The sequence below is a fragment of the Eptesicus fuscus genome, chromosome 7 (genome assembly GCF_027574615.1).
Source record: "Eptesicus fuscus isolate TK198812 chromosome 7, DD_ASM_mEF_20220401, whole genome shotgun sequence".
NCBI lineage: Eukaryota > Metazoa > Chordata > Mammalia > Chiroptera > Vespertilionidae > Eptesicus > Eptesicus fuscus.
This window is the reverse complement of record NC_072479.1, coordinates 38247850-38266799: the sequence shown is the minus strand read 5'-3', so window position 1 is coordinate 38266799 and position 18950 is coordinate 38247850. Positions and strand designations below refer to the sequence as shown.

The following is an 18950-nucleotide window of genomic DNA, read 5'->3' as shown; positions in this document are numbered from 1 at the left end:
ATTTAAGAGTGTTCTAATGAACATACATGTTAGAAAAATTTTATTTGTATCTGTCTGGGTCCATGTCTATACTTTCCTTTATTCTGGAATGAAATTAAAGAATCAGACAGATACAAATACATACGTTAAAATTTCTTTTTTCTGTGATTAAAGTTATCTTTTTAAAAAAATAAATTTAAAGGTATAAGAGGATGTTCTATTTCACAGGGCCAAAAAACACAGCTCAAAATAAAAGAAATACTGTGGTTTTCTTATAATATATTCAAGTCCAAACGAATATGATTAAAATAGCTGCCATTTACTGAATGCTGCCTTATATGTAAGGAACTGTCATAAAAGATTTTTAAAGATGTCATTTAATCTTAATCATAAAATAGGGACTAGCTTAATTTAGATGAGGAAACAAGAACTGTTAAATGTTGGATATTGAATTTAAAGCCAGTAGAGTGACTCTAGTTCTAACAATTCATGATGCACAACTTTTGGAAACTTCTTTTATCTCACAGTATATTTAACATATTTCAGGTTTCCTCTCTTCAATAGAGAATATACATACAATTTTCTCTTTGAATTACTTTAGAGATGTATATGATGATCTATTTATAATCACATTGACTTAATGGTCTTAAAATAAGATAAATGCCTTAGGTTCCTGTGATCAATATATATTAATTATGTCTTTAGTGCCTTGTTTTTCATTTTTTAAAAAGATATAAACTATACTGTAATTTGTTTCCTTGCACCATCTAGTGGATTTAAATGACAACTGCGCAGTACCGTACAGGATTACAAGTTAATTGAACAAGTTAAGTTTTCAAACATACTGGAGAACTGCTCCTAAAACTATTTCGGATCACACCACAAATATACTCCTAATTATTTTTATTTCCTTTTTCATAAGGAAATCAATTAAGCATGGGTGCTGAGTTAACAGCGACTGTTTAAATCCACAACTAAATAACAAAAACAGCATCCCTGTAATCTGTTTACGATTAGACAGAACATACACATTTCAGTCGGTCCCACCCTCTTCCTAAACTCCAAGGCTTCCTCCAAGGCAGCTGCGCAGACGCACCGCGCGTCTGCACGGAGCCAGTGCGCAGGCGCGCTTAGAGCGGAAGCGGGGAGGCGGGGCTAAACACGGAGCCAGGAGCGGAAGAGGCCCAGGCAGCTGGGTGTAGCGCGGGGACTGTTTGGCGGTGAGTCTGGGGTCGGCTGGAGCTCAAAGCCCCAGACCGCGGGGGACGTCCAGAGACGCTAAGGACTTGGTGTTCCGGGGCGGTGGCCGCTGACGGCTGGTTCGCCGACGGCTGGCTCCCTGCCTGCGGCCGCGGACACCCCCGCCTCGCCGCCTGAAGATCGGCCCTGAGAGGCCTGTAGGCCTAGGCGCGGCCCGCGGAGCCCGACGCGCTGCTGCCGCCCGTGCTGCTGTGAGTACCGCTCCGAGCGCCCTCTCCACGGTCCTTTACACATTAAAATGGAGGAGATTTCGTTGGCTAACCTGGATACTAACAAGCTAGAGGCCATCGCTCAGGAGATATACGTAGACCTGATAGAGGATTCTTGTTTGGGCTTCTGCTTTGAGGTGCACCGGGCAGTCAAGTGTGGCTACTTCTACCTGGAGTTCGCGGACACTGGTAGTGTGAAGGATTTTGGCATTCAGCCCGTGGAGGATAAAGGAGCGTGCCGCCTCCCGCTCTGCTCCCTTCCTGGAGAGTCTGGGAATGGGCCTGATCAGCAGCTGCAACGCTCACCTCCGGAATTCCAGTAGCTGCAATATGAGAGAGCCTGCGTGTGACCAGGACAATAACATAGACCGGTCCTGTGGTCTGGAGAAGTTAGGTAGCTAAGTAAGGGGCGAAAAACATCAGACAAAACTCCCAATTCCCATTGAAGATTCTAGCCTTTAAAACCCCAAAGTGGAGAATTTAAAAATTCGGATTCTTTTCTAAGTGTGTTAACCTGGGATCAGTTTTGAAACCCTGGGCAGGAGGAACTGTGCACCTTGCACCATGCAATGCAAGGTTGATTTGTAAACACACCGGAAAGTGCACAAGATCCCTGTACTGCCCCCCCCTTGCGCAGGGGAGCCGCGGTGTGCCCAGCATACAAGATCCTTTGGTTCCTCATCCTTTCGGTTTGCCCGATGTCAAGGGCTTCTTCAATAACTAACACTTTGGACATAACTGATGGCCAGGCCTTTATCTTTGGGCCTCAGTGGACTGCTCCTCTGATCTCTGAGCCTCTGTTTTGGACTTCTTCAAGACAAAATGAAAGTCCAGTGTGAGATCTGGATATTAACCATTCCAATTTGGGAAAACCGAGAAGAATTTCCAGCCGAATCTGGTAGGGGAAACTCTATGGTCTTGGCTCCAATAAGAAGAAAAGGTCAAGTCACCAACTTCCCAAGGGTCCAGCATTTACAGTGACTTCAACGGACTTGGGGACAAGGGCTGGCCTATTGTTGAAGAGAGCCCTCTTTCCGGCATCCCACGTGGTGGCATAGGCTTAGCAGATGGACTGCTTGGTTATCCAGGCAGGTTGAGGATTTGGTTATGGTCCCTTGGGGAGGTAGCAGGGGCCTCTGCAACTGTGCACGATCTCAAACAGCAAGATTCATCTCTGGATATCTTATTCTGTGGACAACAGTTTGCTGGGGCAGTCATTTTCTTACTCTTGAGTTATGGTTACATAGCCCAGTCCGTGGGTCTGACTTGGTCACTATGCTAGGTCACTACCTGCCTTCTACCCTAGGGGCAGGCCTGAACTATGGAGGAGCATCATGGCTGTGCAGGAGGCTGTGCTTTGAAAGCTGAGCCCAGAGTGGACCTCTTCCAGCAGCCCTCAATAATGTGAATGGGTTAGTGTTAGGAGCCAAGGAGCAGGACTGGGTTTTCTCCCATCTGCCTGTGCAGTATCCAGTCGAATGGGGGGTGTGCAGTTACAGAGCTCTGCTGTGGTACCTCTAGACTGTCAGCACCTTCTCTGCCCCTCACAAAGGGCAGTCCTTTTCGGTTGGTCTTCTTTGGACCTTGAATACAGGAGCTGTTTTTTGTTGTTGGAAGTCAGGGAAGGGCCCCCAGAAATTCCTTGGCTTCAGGGAATGGGCTAGGGGAAGATGGAAAGTGTGAGCCGCATATCAAAACTACCCTCCACTTTATTCCCTGATTGCGGGTTATGAAGTGTAGAGGGGAGGGAGCCCCAAGGTGAGCAGGTGCTGCTTTATTTGAAATGTTTTCTTACCTCATTCTGTGCCCCAGTAAGGGGCCCAGCCTCATCTGTCTGGCTTGGCCCCATCTTCCTCCTTTTCCCTGCTCCACTGCCTATCTGGTGCAGCTCATGATTCCAGGTGCTGCCTGCCACCTTGATTTTACAATGACCGGTTTCAGTTCATTCCTTGATGCTCCTGCTTCTGAAGCCTAACCAGTTTCATTTTCCTTGGCTTCTTTTAAGTTTTTCCCCTTGTTTTTGTGGGAGACTCAGAAGAATCTATGGCTCCCTCTGTTGGGATTAGGGTGGGGAAAAAAGTAATTGTTTGTATATGAAAGGCAATGTGATTCCCAAGTCTTTCTCCTCTAGGACTGCCTTGCTAATATGCCTTCCTGCTGTGTCTTATTTCTTGAGGAGTTATAGCTTCCCACTTCCACTTGGATAAGCAGAACAGTAAAGGCTAGAGACAAACACATGGATGGAGTGGGTCCTGATCCATTTTCTCTAACCCTGGCTATGCATGCATCCTTTCTTACTCTAGAAGGAATTATTTGGACTGTGTGGACTGATTTGGGATACATGCTCTAGAAGATTTAGGAAACAATAGTAATAGGGCCTCAAGATTGTGGATTACTGCATTTTCCCCCTAGAGTTGTCCTGGTCAGGGTAGGGGCCTAGTTACAGACTGGTCTTTAATCTAAGAATTATGATTACTTTTTAAAAAGTCAGACTTTGGCAAGAGCTAAAATAATTTTGGGTAATCTGCCCTTGACTTTATAGACATCTTCTTCTAAGGAGATACAGAAGTAAAGGAGGGTTTAAGTGAGACTCTGGCCTACTTCCATATAATGTCTGGGAAACACTGAAGGTAATGCCATTGTCCACTCTTCCATCAGAGAGGGAGCTCGGCTTGTGACATTACCATTTTCTTACTGGCCTTTTCTCCTGGTTAGAGGATGAAGTGGGAAGTTCATATTATCTCTCACTTGGTTTTGTTTTTTGCTCCCCACTATTGGGGCAGTAGCCCCCTGCCCTGGATGGGTATGAAGCGGGCTAGAACAAACTAATTCATTTTGGTGGAGATAATGCTCCCTACCATATAGTTGACAGTGATTAGGAACTCGCCTTTCCTTACCTATCTTCCCTCTAACAGCAAAATTCTTATCCTTTCCTCTTCAATTAAATGTATTGATCACCCTGTAATTCTTTATGTGTCTGTGTGTGTGTGTGTGTGTGTGTGTGTGTGTGTGTGTGTGTGTGTATGGGGGGAAGGGGTTCTTTACAAAATTTCTGTGGTTTGTGGCTTATTCTTCCATACATTATTTCCTGTCACCGCATGCCCAGGGGCCATTACCTGGCATTATCGCATGCTGGGATCATTGGGGAAGTGTAGTGAAATTCACCTCTGTCCTTTGTTTTGGAGATTCTTATTTTTGCAAAGTAGTTTATCCTATATAGATTGCTGTGTATTCCCCTTGCCCCTATGGCTGCTGGTGTAAATAAATTGCATCTCCCCATTGGTAAATAGTAATAATAAAATTTTTAAAAATGACTTTATTTGGCCTTTGTATGTTAATCCTTTACAACTATATGTTTTTCAGGTATTGATAGTAAAATAAATGTTTAATTGCTGTTGAACCTTAATCACTTTTTCCTGATTGGGAGTTTTATCAGTATAGATAGAAGAACACTGTCTAACTTTGGTTTTCCATCTAGTTCTGCAAATTTACTTTCTGCAACATCCAGTGAAAGAAACAAACTATATAGAATCTGCCCTTTTTCATATGAGGTAAGAATGTGGTAAAATAAATATAGTCCAACCTATCACCAAAAGTTCCATGTGAAAGATCGTTCAATTTAAATGGAACTCAAGGTATCTTAAATATATACCTTTCTCCACCGCTTCAAGCTAATGTCCTTGCTCTAAAAAGGCAAGTGATTCATAGGAAAACATGAGTTTACCTTTATAAAGGTAGTTTTTTCCAAATACTTTATATTTTACCCCAACTTTTCATGTTTGAATTTTTTATTCCATTTCCTCATCCAGAGTTGGAGTACTTCCCCACAAGTTGTGCATATTAATTACTTCTTAGTACTGATAAAAATCATTTGATTGCTAAATGTTGTAGTTCATTAAAGAAACAGTCCAAAATTGGAAATAATGTTAGATGAGTAAAAATTATTATAGGAATTAAGAGGGAAAATTGTCTCAAAATAGGGAGCCTTCTGGACATATAACATGATTTTGAGTCACAACATTCAAATGCAGCCACAGCAAATACTTTTGGATCTTATTTTGTATGTTTAGATCGGAATTAATATATTTAATACCAACCTAGTTAGTTTTTTTAAATAAGATATTTGCAAGACCTCAGTGCCTTACTAAATTCATGGTAAGACTTCTAAAATTATTCCTTTTCATGTTTTCTAATTTTTTTTTCTTAAAAAGAAAAACAACATTATATACCTTTTAAGTTCCTACGTTTCATTCCCTACTACTGCATTTTAGCAATAGCACACGTAGCATGAGATCAGGAATCTAATAAATGGTTACTTAATGTTAACAAGATAAAGACAGAAAATTACTTATGCTCAAGTTAAGGGTTCAGGAAGAGCTTTATTTGCACACAGTAATAAGCTAGTAATGTTGCCTTCCATTAGGACCTATCTGAGGTACTTTAAATAGTTTCTTTAATTTTTAAAGTGTTTTATGAAATGAGGACATATTAATGTGTTAAAACCCAACATTTATAATTTATAAAACTTCGTTCACACTGATCTTTAAAATAATTGTCATGGTTAGTGAATTGCTGCTTCTCATATAATTTTAGAGAGCATCAGACTGGAAGTGTTACGCTGCTGTGGGAGGCCCAAGCTCTGATTCTCATTCATGTCACAAAAGATGCTCATGATGCTTTGGAGGGAAACATTTGTTACAAGTGGTACACTTATTTAAAAAGATATTGCAGATAAACCTGTAAATCTGTGGATTTTTCTTTTTCATTTTTAAAACATTTTCAATCATATATTGCTTGAGCCTCATTAGGTAAGTAAATAAAATACTAAATTCATTTTAGAGATGAGAAAATATGTCCAGCAACAAACAAAAATAGAGAAACACTAGAAGCAAAAGCAGAATGCTGGTGCTATCCAGTGCTCTTTGTTGAAGCAATAGGAAATTTCATCTAGTAAATGAAATGACTAATTTTAAAAAAGACAAGCTATGGTTAAAGTAGATTGAAAACTTTAAGGCAGTGAGTTTGAAAACATTGAAAAAATCGAAAATATAAAGTATAACTCACCAAAAGTGACAGAAGGAATTTGTATTTTTTAATTAATACGTCTACAACTTAAAAGCCAATTCCTCTAATCTCTACCCAAATATACGCACAAAAACACTAGACACTTAGAATTTTACAGACAATACAGCAGAAAAAAACAAGCCTACGTGTATTAGGAAGATAGATTTTTTTTAAAATTTGAAGATGCTATCAAAGCAGATCCTTTAAAATGTCAAAAACATTGTCAACAAGCCAAATTCATCCCAAGAAAGTAAGATTTTGACTCAGAAAGTCACATCATGATTAGGGTAAAACTGAAAATCTTGATAGATACAGAAAAATACTCTGTAAAATTCAATGTCAATTGTTGATTTAAAAAATAGTTATTAATATAGAAAGTAGGGCTAAATAACTCCCATACATTGAGTACTATATACAGTTCCAGTGCTTAATGATAAATACCTGGAGGCATTCCCTTTAAAATCAGGAATGGAAGAAATAAAATTCTCATATTCTCAGATATTTAATTGGATAATTTTCTAGAATCTGAACAGACTGATAGACTGCAGTAAAGTTGCTGGATATAAGATTAATATACATAATCAGAATAATAAAAAAATTTAAATATTTCTAATGTAAATCTACAAAAATTATAGTGATTCTATGAATCAGAGGTGTAAGATAGATGGAGAAAATTATAAAATTTTCTTCTAGTATGTTAGATAAAACCCAAATAAATGGAGAATGATAGGATATTCATGGATTGAAAGCTCAAAATTACACAAGTATATGAATTGGAGTTATCTTAATAAAAATCCAAATTCTAGTAGACATTTTTATGGAACTTAAGCTAATTTTAAGATTTATATAAAAACCAAGGTGCAAGAATAAAGATCTTTTAAAAAAATGTATCATGCATAGTATGGTTTTGGTGCAGGAACAGTGGAATAGAATAGAGTTCAGAATTAGCTGGAAAAAACCTAATTCTATATAATTAAATTGGTATTATTATAGTCAGTGGATTATAAACCAATATATTGTTCTGAAATAGATTATCCATAAATAATAAAACTGTACTCTAGACAAAAAAATCTTCATGTGCATATAACACTTATTGTGGAAAAGTAAGACACCAAACCTATATAAGAAAGTAGGATATGTTTATAATTATAGGGAAGAGAAAATATCTTAAGTAAATAGAAGCAAACAAAAATAAAAGATTGATACAGTGGACTAAAATAAAACAAACTTTTTGTGCTTTGTCATACTAGAAACAAAACAAATCCCTATGACATATTTGTGAGTAGAAGTGTTGTAGTTCTTATAATAGATAAAAGATTATTAACAAAATAAGTATACAGTTGACAAATGGACCAAGTAAAAGAATAGCTCATTTATAGGAGAAATCCAAATGGCATAAAAAGATGTGAAAAGTTAACAGGTTCAGAGAAATGCAAACAAAAAGCATATGAAATACCAATTTATATAACAGTGTGGTTAAAATTTAAAAAGGTCATGATACCAAATCTGACCATTATATGGAGCAACTAAAACATGTACATTGCTGGTAGACTGTAAATTGATAAAAATATTTTAAAAGCAGTTTGGAAATATTAAAGTTGATAAGTATAACCAGTCCCCTAATATTTCCACTTCTTGTAGCATTATTTGTAATAAGAAAAATTTGAAAACAATATAAAATACACATATAGTTACTATACAGAATTGGAAATAACTAGAACTGCACAAATAAAATATTTAGTAAAAGATTACCATAATTTGCTGCCTTTCACTTGAAGTTTAACAATATGCAAACCAATGCTATATTTTTTAAGGAATATGTGCAAATGTAATAAAAAAGTTCTGTACACCAACTAGACCTCTACTTCTAGAGATTGGAAAAAGATGATACAAAACATCTGGATATTGAATAAATTGCAGCAAAGATACTATTAAGTGTCTTGCTATCCTTCCAAGAAAATAAGGAAAACAGCCAGCTCTTCCTTCTAAATTCACACAATGAGCACCAGAGATGCAGTGGAAACAGAAAACGGGACTGCACCGTGAAGCATACAGATACCAAGAATTTCCATGTGGGGGTGGAAGATTAAGCCTGGATCAAAAATTGACACCCTTACACTATATATAAATACAAGATACCTGAAATAATCTTCACATCCTTAGTGAGAGACTGGGTAGAGTAAAAAGAGAGAGACATGAACAGACTATTGAACCTCAGAGGGAAGGCAGGGGAGGGTGGATGGGAAGAGATCAACCAATGAACTTGTATGCGTATATGCACAACCCGTGGACACAGACAATGGGGTGGTGAGGGCCTGGAGGAGGGGGGACGGACGGGAGTGGGCCGGAAGAGGTTAATGGGGGGAAAAGGAGGACTTATGTAATACTTTCAACAGTAAAGATTTAAATAATAATAATAATATTAAAGAGTGAGAGAGACTGAAAGACAAATACCTTCCTGACTGCAGAGAGAACAGAAAAGAAAGTCTGCCATGGCCAGATGTGAAATAATAACAATACCATCATCATCATTCCTTTTGGGAACTTGTACCCATTCCCTTGCTTTCACATAGTTACTCTATCCTGCTAATAAGACAAACCTCTACCTAAAAGTTATATAATGTGTCCAAGATAATATTTTATTCATTAGCTGTCTGTCAGAATTTGGGTCCATTGGCATTTCAGAAAATATAAGCTTGCAATAAAAGAAACATCTATTGCTTTAAAGATTTCACTCACACCTATTATATTCTGTTTCTAATAATCCTACTTATAAGAAAGGAGTGCTAATTCTGTAGATTATTATTTTTACTGACTACAGAATTAGCACTCTTTTCTTGTAACTAGAATTATTAGATGCAAATTATAACATCTATAAATTAAATCTTTAAGTTAATAAATGGAATTTTAAATGAACAAGATACAGGAGAGAATGATGATGGAGTTATAAAAATGAAAGTAATAGAACTGAAAATAAAACAATATGCCTATAAAATTAAAAACTCAATGTACAGGTTTAATTAAAAGTTAAAACTTCCAGTTTAATTAAAATGGAAAAATGAAAACCAGCATTAAGCACAATCTATTGGTTAATGATTTTGCTTAGTTGTTCAGACAGCAGTGTGTGTATTTGTGCTGCCTCCTTGCCTCTATTAGTAAACCCAGGTTCTTTTTTTTTTTTTTTTTTTTTAAGTAGATAATTGCAAAGAAAAAGAAGTAATAACACTGAAAGTCAATTGGATGTGATTAGAAGATGGCTGACTGTGGGAATAGTGACACTGCCAACATTCTAGAGTCCCAAGATATGCAGCCAGAGAACTTAATGAAAGTGAAATTATCAACACAAAGGAGGAATCTGGTTGTGACAAAAAGGATAAAGATGTGTCAGAGGAGGTGAAGGTTCCAGTAAACTTGACATTAAAGGATATGTCAGAGATACTTCAAAATACTGAAAGTGCAAACTGTCCAGTAAGGCAGAATTCTAAAGATAAGTCTCTCGAGATTCTTGTCCCCTGGCTATTCAATCAAACAGTATTGTAAACACTGCTATGAAGGTATTTCACAGATGTAATTAAAGTCCCTCATAGATTGATCTGAGGATATGGAGATTTGGGGCTGGACTTGACCCAGTTTAAAACTTGGAAAATACTCCATCTGGAAGTGAAAAGGCAGAGAAATTTGAAAGATGTTCTCATTTCAGTTTGCAGGGTCACTTTTACAATCCGCACAACTGTCAAAGCAAGCACTACCTGCATAGCTATTGTCTCTTTTCTTTTTTCTTCTTAAAAAATATATATTTTTATTGATTTCAGAGAGGAAGGGAGAGGGAGAGAGAGAGAAACATCAATGATGAGAGAGAATCATTGATCAGCTGCCTCCTGAACACCCCACACTGAGGATTGAGCCCACAACCCAGGCATGTGCCCTGATGGGGAATCAAACTATGACCTCCAGGTTCATAGATTGACACTCAACCACTGAGCATGCCAGTCGGGCTGTTTCTTTTCTTAAAATGTTAATGCTGCATCTTTTTTAAAAATTGTATTCCAAATTTAAAAAATTAGCAGTCAAGAAATCACACATTGACCTTCCATAGATAATTTGGGAGATTTAGCCTAAAACACAAACAAATAGTGGTTCTCCAGATAGCTCTTTGGGAAAGCTTATAAAACTGACAGTACAAAAGTAAGGAAAGCATTTGGTAGCAAAAGCAGAGAAAAAAGAATATAGGCTAAATGAAACAGACAATGTTTAGCCAAGAATTAAGGGAGGAAGAAGGTACTTCCTGCATTAATGAAAAACCTCGAATGCATGAGGAAGAACACAAATGTATAAGGAAAGTTCATAGGCATTGTACTCAGATATTTGTCCTTAATCTTCACTCTAACTTATTAATAAATAAATTTGGGAAGTTAACATTCTTTAAGAACTCTTCCTTTTTTTTTATTTTATAGATATAGCAATAATACCACACAGTTATGAAACTAAATATGTGAGGGTAACGGGTAGTGAATGGAGTAAAGTAATGCTTTCCTGAGAAGGTGATATGTGAACTGAGAATCTAGTTACCTAGGATAAACTTGTCAGAGTGGGGGTTGGGTTGTTAGAGGAGGATGGAGATGGGAAAGGCCTCTCAGGGAGCTGATGTGTTAGAACCATTCAAATGGAAGGTTTAAAGCTCTGGGGAAATTATCATTTTGTTCCTCTATAGATAGAAAAATGTCACTTAATATAAAGCCACATATCCCTTCCATCTCTTATCAGGAGATTTCTGGATGCTATTGAAAGGAAAAGTCATTAGATGGTGATCTTTATTACTGGCATAACCCTCGTACTTGGGTTTTATCAGGTAAATAGATAAATAGTAATTAGGAATATAATTCCACAGAGCTCTAAGGAAACAAACTCATTAACATAATAACATCTTACACCTGGGAGATGTTATTACATCTGTAAGATAGAAGTGGTGTTTTACATACAAGGGGACCTCTCCACATTTAATGTGCTTTTATACCCTAAGCTCACTCTTCTCCCACTGGACTCTCCTTAATCTCCCAGCTCTTTCTGTTTCCCAAAATACGCACATGTGCCCGTGCACACAGGGGAGTTACTACTCTAAATCAAGCCCCCGGTCAGAGTAAGGTTAGCTAATCTGCTTTTGCTCTTGCTGTTACATGAATTATACTTCAAGGCCTTCCTACAGACCAGCCACTTTTCACAGTTTAAAGGTGGATCAGTGTTGGCCTCTTAAGTACTTGCCTTATAGCTAATTTTTTTTTTTAATTAAAAGTGTTCATCAGATGCTGTATATAGAATTGAACACCTGAAGCCTAATTTTATTAATCAATGTCACCCCAATAAATTCAATAAAAGTTAATTAATTTTAAAAATAAATAGATGACAGTACCTGAAAAGTTGTCTGTACCATCCTGAATAGTTTTGTGGCATAAGTGACGAGTTTGGTATTAACCTAATGTACAGACAGGGTGTTTATAGAGGGTTATAAAACCACATGGTCTTTACCTATGATTATCAACTGGCATGCATGCCTGCTGGTAAGAGTGTGTATGTGGGGGTAGGAAATGCCAAATGAGCTTAAATTAGTTTAATAAAGCACATTTTGGAGTTGGGGAGGGAGGAGCTAAAGAAAAATAAATAAGAGTGCTCATGTTATTTCTGCTTTCTATTTAGTATAGAATTCAACAGTGACCCAACGAGTGACTTCGATTTTGTTTAATAGGTTGGAAAAAACATTCATCTCAGTCCTGATTATACAGTAAACTCTGTGACCCCAATAAGGCAAGTCTCTTCATTGATAATGAGCTTGAATGAAATAATTTCTTAGATCCATTCCACCTGTAGCATTCTATGATTCTATGAGCTAAAATGTTGGAAAATAACCACCCAAGTCATTTTATTCCCAAAACCACTTTTCTCATCTAAATGCAGAGGAATTGGCAACATTAGATTATGGGTTCTTTCACATCAGTCTGTGATTTTCTGTTTTGTTAATTGTTCCATGGCTTTGCCCTAGACCTCCATCCCTTCGTTGGTTGGAAATGCCTCATTCTAAGCCACGCTCTCTCTGTTTCAGATGTACATATCTAAGACCATACTTAGGTGTCTCCAACTAAATGTCCCATAAGAACCTCATCTTTCATCTTATGCAAAAGTGAAGTCTGGGAAGCTGCATTTTCAATATATGCCCCAGTGAATTTTATGCATTCTAAATGTTAAGAACCACTGCCCTGGAGAGAAAGTAGAAAACAACTCCATATTCATTCTCTCTTTTAATCTCCAATAAACCATCTAAGATATTTGGACTTTTTTTTTTTTGTCTGAGCTCCTGTATATGTAAATTATTTTATTTTAAAATGTGAGAATGTAAAGACATCAGGTACATTGTAATGCCTTTACAAAGATAGAAGATTTAGAGCACTTATTCCTTAAATTATGACACTGAGACTTCTTACCTCTCAAATGAATACAAAATATATTATGCCTCTGCCCCTAAACATTTGGCGCTAGTCTTCTGTTGAGTATCTTTGGATCAGTTGAAAAGGTTCCATCCTTTTGCTCAGGAGTTTAGTGTTCATTTAAAAGGACACTTGCAGCATGAACAAAAATGGCAGTCTGGAGTAAGAGATGGAAAATATGAAATAATTTATCATCTTATCACATCAGAATTAAGGCCTATAATGAACTCCTCAGTTGCATTTGTAGTGCAGCAATTAAAGTATTCTGAACTTCTCTCAGTTACTATTTCTCAGTCTCTTAGTATCAAGTGTTTTACACTTCCATTCAGCTCAAGTTTTGATTTGAGAGCATTATATACACAGTCAGTGATTTACTCCTAACAGATCTAATGATTATTCATAAAATTTAAAATCTGATTTTCCTCATCATCAACTTATCATTAGCTATAACTTTTCTTCTAAGCAATGACAGCAGACCACAAGAACAATAGAGTAATAAAACAATCTCTATCAGAACAATATTGTACTAGTGAAGAACATATAAAAGAGTGAAGATTCCATTTAGTTTATCTATTATTTACTATAGGTTGTTCAGTATTTACAGGGGAAAGAATAATCTAAAATGTAGTCTAAAATGCCACTGTGAAAGTAATGCTAACTGGTCTATAAAGCTTATAATTTTTACTATTGGCAAAGCTATGAGATAGGCTCAAGGAAGCACTAGAGGCTCAGAAAGTGGTATATTAGGGACATTTATAAGGTTTCTATGGAAAAAGATAATTAAGCTGCTTTATCTTCTGGATATATGTAAATATTTATCAGACCTGCCCTAACAAGGCCCAGAGGATTATTACTAGAGTGAGCATACATTCTGGTTTTCCTGGGAGAGTCTGAAACCAACTATCATTATTCAGGTATTACTGGTAGTATCTCCTTATCCTTTCAAAAGTGTTATGTTTGAGACAATAAATTATATCATTACCTTAGGCCTTTCTGTTATAACTCACAGAAAACCTGAGAGAATTTTTTTAAAAACTAGAGCTTGAAGACCAAACTGTAATGGAGGTTGAGAGAAAGTCTTCAAAGGAAATGTTAAATTTCCATGTAATATAACATATTGACAAGAGTATGTAACTAATCAGAAGTTAGAAATAAATGTATAATTTGCCTTGACATATAGTAAAAAATGCATAGTGGATTAGCTGATGGAGTAATTTGGAATATATGAGACAATGGAAGGAATAAAGATATTTGAAGTTGGATCTTCCTTGCTTAATGTGATTTGGCATAAAGAATGAACAAGGGCCCAGCCAGTGTGGCTCAGTGGTAGAGCGTCGACCTATGAACCAGAAGGTCTTGGCTCCATTCTTGGTCAGGGCACATGCCCTGGTTGCAGCCTCCATCCCCAGTGGGGGCGCATGCTGGAGTCAGCTTATCAATGATTCTTTCTCATCATTGATAGTTCTCTCCCTCTCCCTTCCTCCCTGAAATCAATAAAAAAATAAAATTAAAAAAATGGACAGGGGATAAACTGGAACAATGAAACAATACATCATTATTATATGCTCTGGGAGTTCAATTGGTGAATGAAAGCAAATTTTCCAAACTTCAAACTTTACCTGTGATTCAGTGGCAAAACCATGGGCAGTTTGCAATCTGGGACCAAATCATCCACTTTGAGGTCATATTCAAACAATGCAATATAGCAGGTAATGCCTAGCAACTCACAGTTATTAGTAGGCAGCATCATTGAACAGAGGGAGGGGAGGAGTAATTCAGAGTGACTTGCTATATTTGGTTTATAGTTAGTCATGTTCTTGGATAGGGACAATGTTTTAGGCCTTAAAAGTTACCTGTTATTGATCGGTGCTATTCAATACAATTTTCTGCAATGGCAGGAATGGTTTATGCCTGGAGCTGTGGTTAACTGAGCATACAGGGTAGCCCTAACCGGTTTGGCTCAGTGGATAAAGCGTCGGCCTGTGGACTCAAGGGTCCCAGGTTCGATTCCGGTCAAGGGCATGTACCTTGGTTGCGGGCACATCCCCAGTGGGGAGTGTGCAGGAGGCAGCTGATCATCTCTCTCATCGATGTTTCTAGCTCTCTATCCCTCTCCCTTCCTCTCTATAAAAAAAAAAAAAAATCAATAAAAAAAAAACAACAAAAAAAAAAACAGCATACAGGGTGGTGATGGCTACTTCAGAGGTAATGATATATCATGTAAATAGGCAAGTGGATCTTTTATGGAAAAATGTCACTCTGTCCTTAGCTCAGAAAGAGGAGGAAGATAATTTAGATATAAATGCCCATTGTTCAATCTTATATAGATTCCACATCCCTTTATGTATATGTGAAGCTGTCCTGATACCCACCTGGCCCATTTCAATTCCAGAAGCTTTCTTTCTCTCTGGTCCCATTTTATCCTAATCTTCTGTGTTCAGATGGAGAAAAAGAACATTTAACAATGATCATATTTTATAAATACCAATTTATGTAACTGAATAATCCAGCTGCAGATACTATGATAGAGTCTGGGCCCTATAATTAGGAATTAGTTAGTTCTTTGTAGCAATGATAAACATCAGAGTACATATCACTAACTGGTAGTGAGCAAATTGTTAAGATATAATATAGAAAATTAAGTCTTGTGAAAACTGTCATCATCATCATTTAAAATTTAGTTCACATGCATTAAAAAGTAACGTTCTACACTGCTGAATTATCTGTATGTTCTGCATTTCCTCTCACTAACAGGTACACAAAAGACAATTTTTAAGTGTTTAGAATTAAAAAATATATACATCACACATCTCTGTGTGACATTATGCTAGGAGCATGATTCTGCTTTTCTTATTCTGCAATCAATTTTTATATTATTTTGAGTGTTTAGTACATGTTTTTTGGAAGAATAAATTTTACCCAGTCATGAAAATGAAACTACCTCTCTTTCACTTTACAGCTGAGGAAACTGAGGCATACAGAAATTAAGGAACTTACTCAAGGTCACACATTGATTGATCCCTCCATTGAATCAATTGGTGTCTATTGCCACATAACAAGTCATCACAAGCTTACTAGCTTTAAACAACAAATATTAATTATTTCACAGTTTCTGTGAGTGAAGAATCCAGGTACAGATTAACTGAGTCTTCTGCTGAGGTTCTGACAGAAATCAAGGTGTCAGCCAGAGCCTTTACCTCATCAGAGCTCTGGGTCCTCTTTCAAGCTCATTGACTATTGGCAGATTCATTTCCTTGTGGTTGTATGCTTGAGGTCTCTGATTTCTTGCTAGCTGTTTACGAGGAATTGCTCTCAGCTTCTATAGGCCCCCTCCCGCTCCAGTTCTTGCCATATAACCACCTCCTCTCACAACATGGAAGCTTAGAGCCAACAGAAAATCACCTTTGATGCTTCACTCTCTTTCAAGTACCTACATGGTTAGGTCAGGCCCACTCAGGGTAATCTTCCTTTTTATGAACTCAAACCCCAAAGGAACCTAATTATAGGAGTCATAACCCATTATGTTCACAGCTCCCCCCTCACTCTTTCAAGGGGTTAAACAGGGTGTATAAACCTGGGGAGCAAAGGTTTAGAGGCCATTTTAGATTCCTGCTGACCACACCCATTTACAGACTCAGCCTCACTTCTCTCCTAAGTACCTAGATATAAGGTATTATGAAGTTAAGGGTGGCATTTCCAAGGTAGTATACACTGTTTGTTCTCTTGTTTGGTCTTCAGGGAGCAGGGTTGCACAGTTCAGTAAGAGTAGGTGTCATATAAGTAATCCACAAGAGGCCCTGTCTACCAAATCCTGGAGTTCCCTATGGAAACACAATATCCATGGATGCACAGGATATCACAATATCAAAGCAAGCCAACATCTGATATTTAGGGAACTTGATTGTTGCATTTTATTTACATCCATTGGGAGAACTTATCAGTAATATATGGGACGTGAACAACTACCGACTGTGACAGCCCCCCTTTGGAGCACTTACTTGGGCACTTTTGAATCATTTCCCTGCCTCCCACCCCCTCACCCACCACTCCAGTCTCAATGCTCCACCACATCACTCTCACTTCCCTCAGAACTAATGGAGAGGAGCAGAATAAGCACACTTCTTGAAGGTAGGGACCATTAACCCCAACACAGCTCCTCACAAAGTTAAGAATTTCCTGTTAGAATTTTAACCTTTTGCACTCGAATGTCGAGTGTGACTCGACACAGTTAGCATCGGTAGCAGGAATCGAGAAAAAAGCAAGCAAGTGCAAAGGGTTAAGTTTCATGAGAACTGATAATGATTGTCCTGTGTACTGCCCAGCACAATGTCTGGCCCATTATAGATGTTGAATAAATATTAGTAGAGTAAATGATAAAAGTAGAGGTATATTGAATTGAATATTCTGTTATATTAATTCCAAGAGTAAAATAATGAATTCATTTTCACCTTGGCAAGGAGAAAAAAATTATCTTACCATTATTTCAATTATGAAATATTTTTTTCTAAATATTTGTATATTCCAGATTTTTACTCTGAAGAATTTAAGAATTTGTTTTTTGTTTTGTTTTTAATCTACTTTATTTTTTAAAGAAATTTAAGATCTCACACTTTTAAGCAAATTTAATATCTCTAAGAATCAAGACATTTCAAAATTATTTTTAAGAATAGCAATCTACTATTTTTCCTTTTATGCCTAGTACATTATGAATCCAAACAGTGAAATGGGAAGTTTTTCTGTTTGGTTGCAAAATGCAAATGAGGTAGGTTAATATTCATCTCATAACTTCCATTTCCTAGGAAGTACCTTGGCAATTAAAGCTTGATTAATTAATTCTTTCTTTTTGGGGGCAGCATTAATGAGAGTATCACAACTTCTAAAAAGCTAAGATACTAGATTATGAGGGTAGACTATTATAAGATGATTTAGGCACAAATTTTACATTTTAATTTTACATAGAGAAACAAAGTTATGATTAGGTAGCTTAATGAAGTAAAAGAAAAGCTTATAACAAAACATACCATGACACAACAAAAGCATCTAACAAGACTTAGAAAACTACAATTAAATTTAACTACTGGTACAGAGAGAAAACCTGGCTTTAAAACATTTCTACATTTCCCATATGTCCTATCATTTATTTTTATTGTTATGCTTGCTAAAATGGAATTCACCCTACGTTTTTATAAACTTTGGCATGTCTGTTTTTGCCATGATGGAAACTGAATAAAATTTAAACCTTGATGAACTCCTTTTAGTGATCAAATTATAGTGGCCAATCTCAGGTCTATTTAGAGCAGTAGATAACTTCATGTGTCTGATAAATGTCATATTTGAATATAATTTTTAAAATTACTTTTCAGAAGAGTTCACACATTGCAAACATCATTTTTAGATTTGAGCACAAAGACAATTCATTTATTAAGAAAATAACAACTAGATTATAGATCACTTAAGCTATAATTTTAAATGTACCCACTCACCCCCAATCATTTTGTTCTCTGTTTTCAATTCTATGGTTTTGCTACAGGTCAACCAATTATGGAGCAGTTCAGTAAAATGACGTAAAATGACTTCTGAGTGTCATTTAACAGAAAGAGACTTTGATCTAAAAAAAAAAAAAAAAGAATTCAAGTGAAATCTCACAGAAGGACTAAGTCAATGTATTAGATTATTTCAAGGTAAACTTTTGGGCTTGAGTTAAAGTCCCAGATTAGGAATAAGGAGCAGATAGTAGTACCAAAGCAGTGTGTTTATTCTTGCTTTTCTCAAACCAGTCAATACACATGAACATTGCAATTGCATACCCAATGTTCACTAATATTTTCACCAGGAAAGATCTAGTGGAACATTTATGAAATACCCTCTATTGAATATCATTAAATTTTAATTTTACTCAAAGGATATATATTAATCATATTTTCTAGAAGAAAAAAAAGGTTACTTGTCTGTAATGTGTTAT

At 36.8% G+C, this 18950-nt stretch overlaps 1 protein-coding gene and 1 long non-coding RNA gene across 2 annotated transcripts; both read left to right on the top strand.

Annotated features, from left to right (window-relative positions):
• Positions 1-1140: 1140 nt before the first annotated feature.
• LOC129149770 (uncharacterized) lies at positions 1141-12837 on the top strand. Its single transcript, XR_008556576.1, has 3 exons — positions 1141-1430; positions 4927-4999; positions 12253-12837. It is a non-coding gene; the product is annotated as an uncharacterized LOC129149770 (long non-coding RNA).
• Positions 1424-4848, top strand: ATXN7L3B (ataxin 7 like 3B). The gene has a single exon (XM_028136819.2). It carries the CDS (start codon positions 1478-1480, stop codon positions 1769-1771), a length of 294 nt encoding a protein of 97 aa, XP_027992620.1. The 5' UTR covers positions 1424-1477; the 3' UTR covers positions 1772-4848.
• Positions 12838-18950: the final 6113 nt, after the last annotated feature.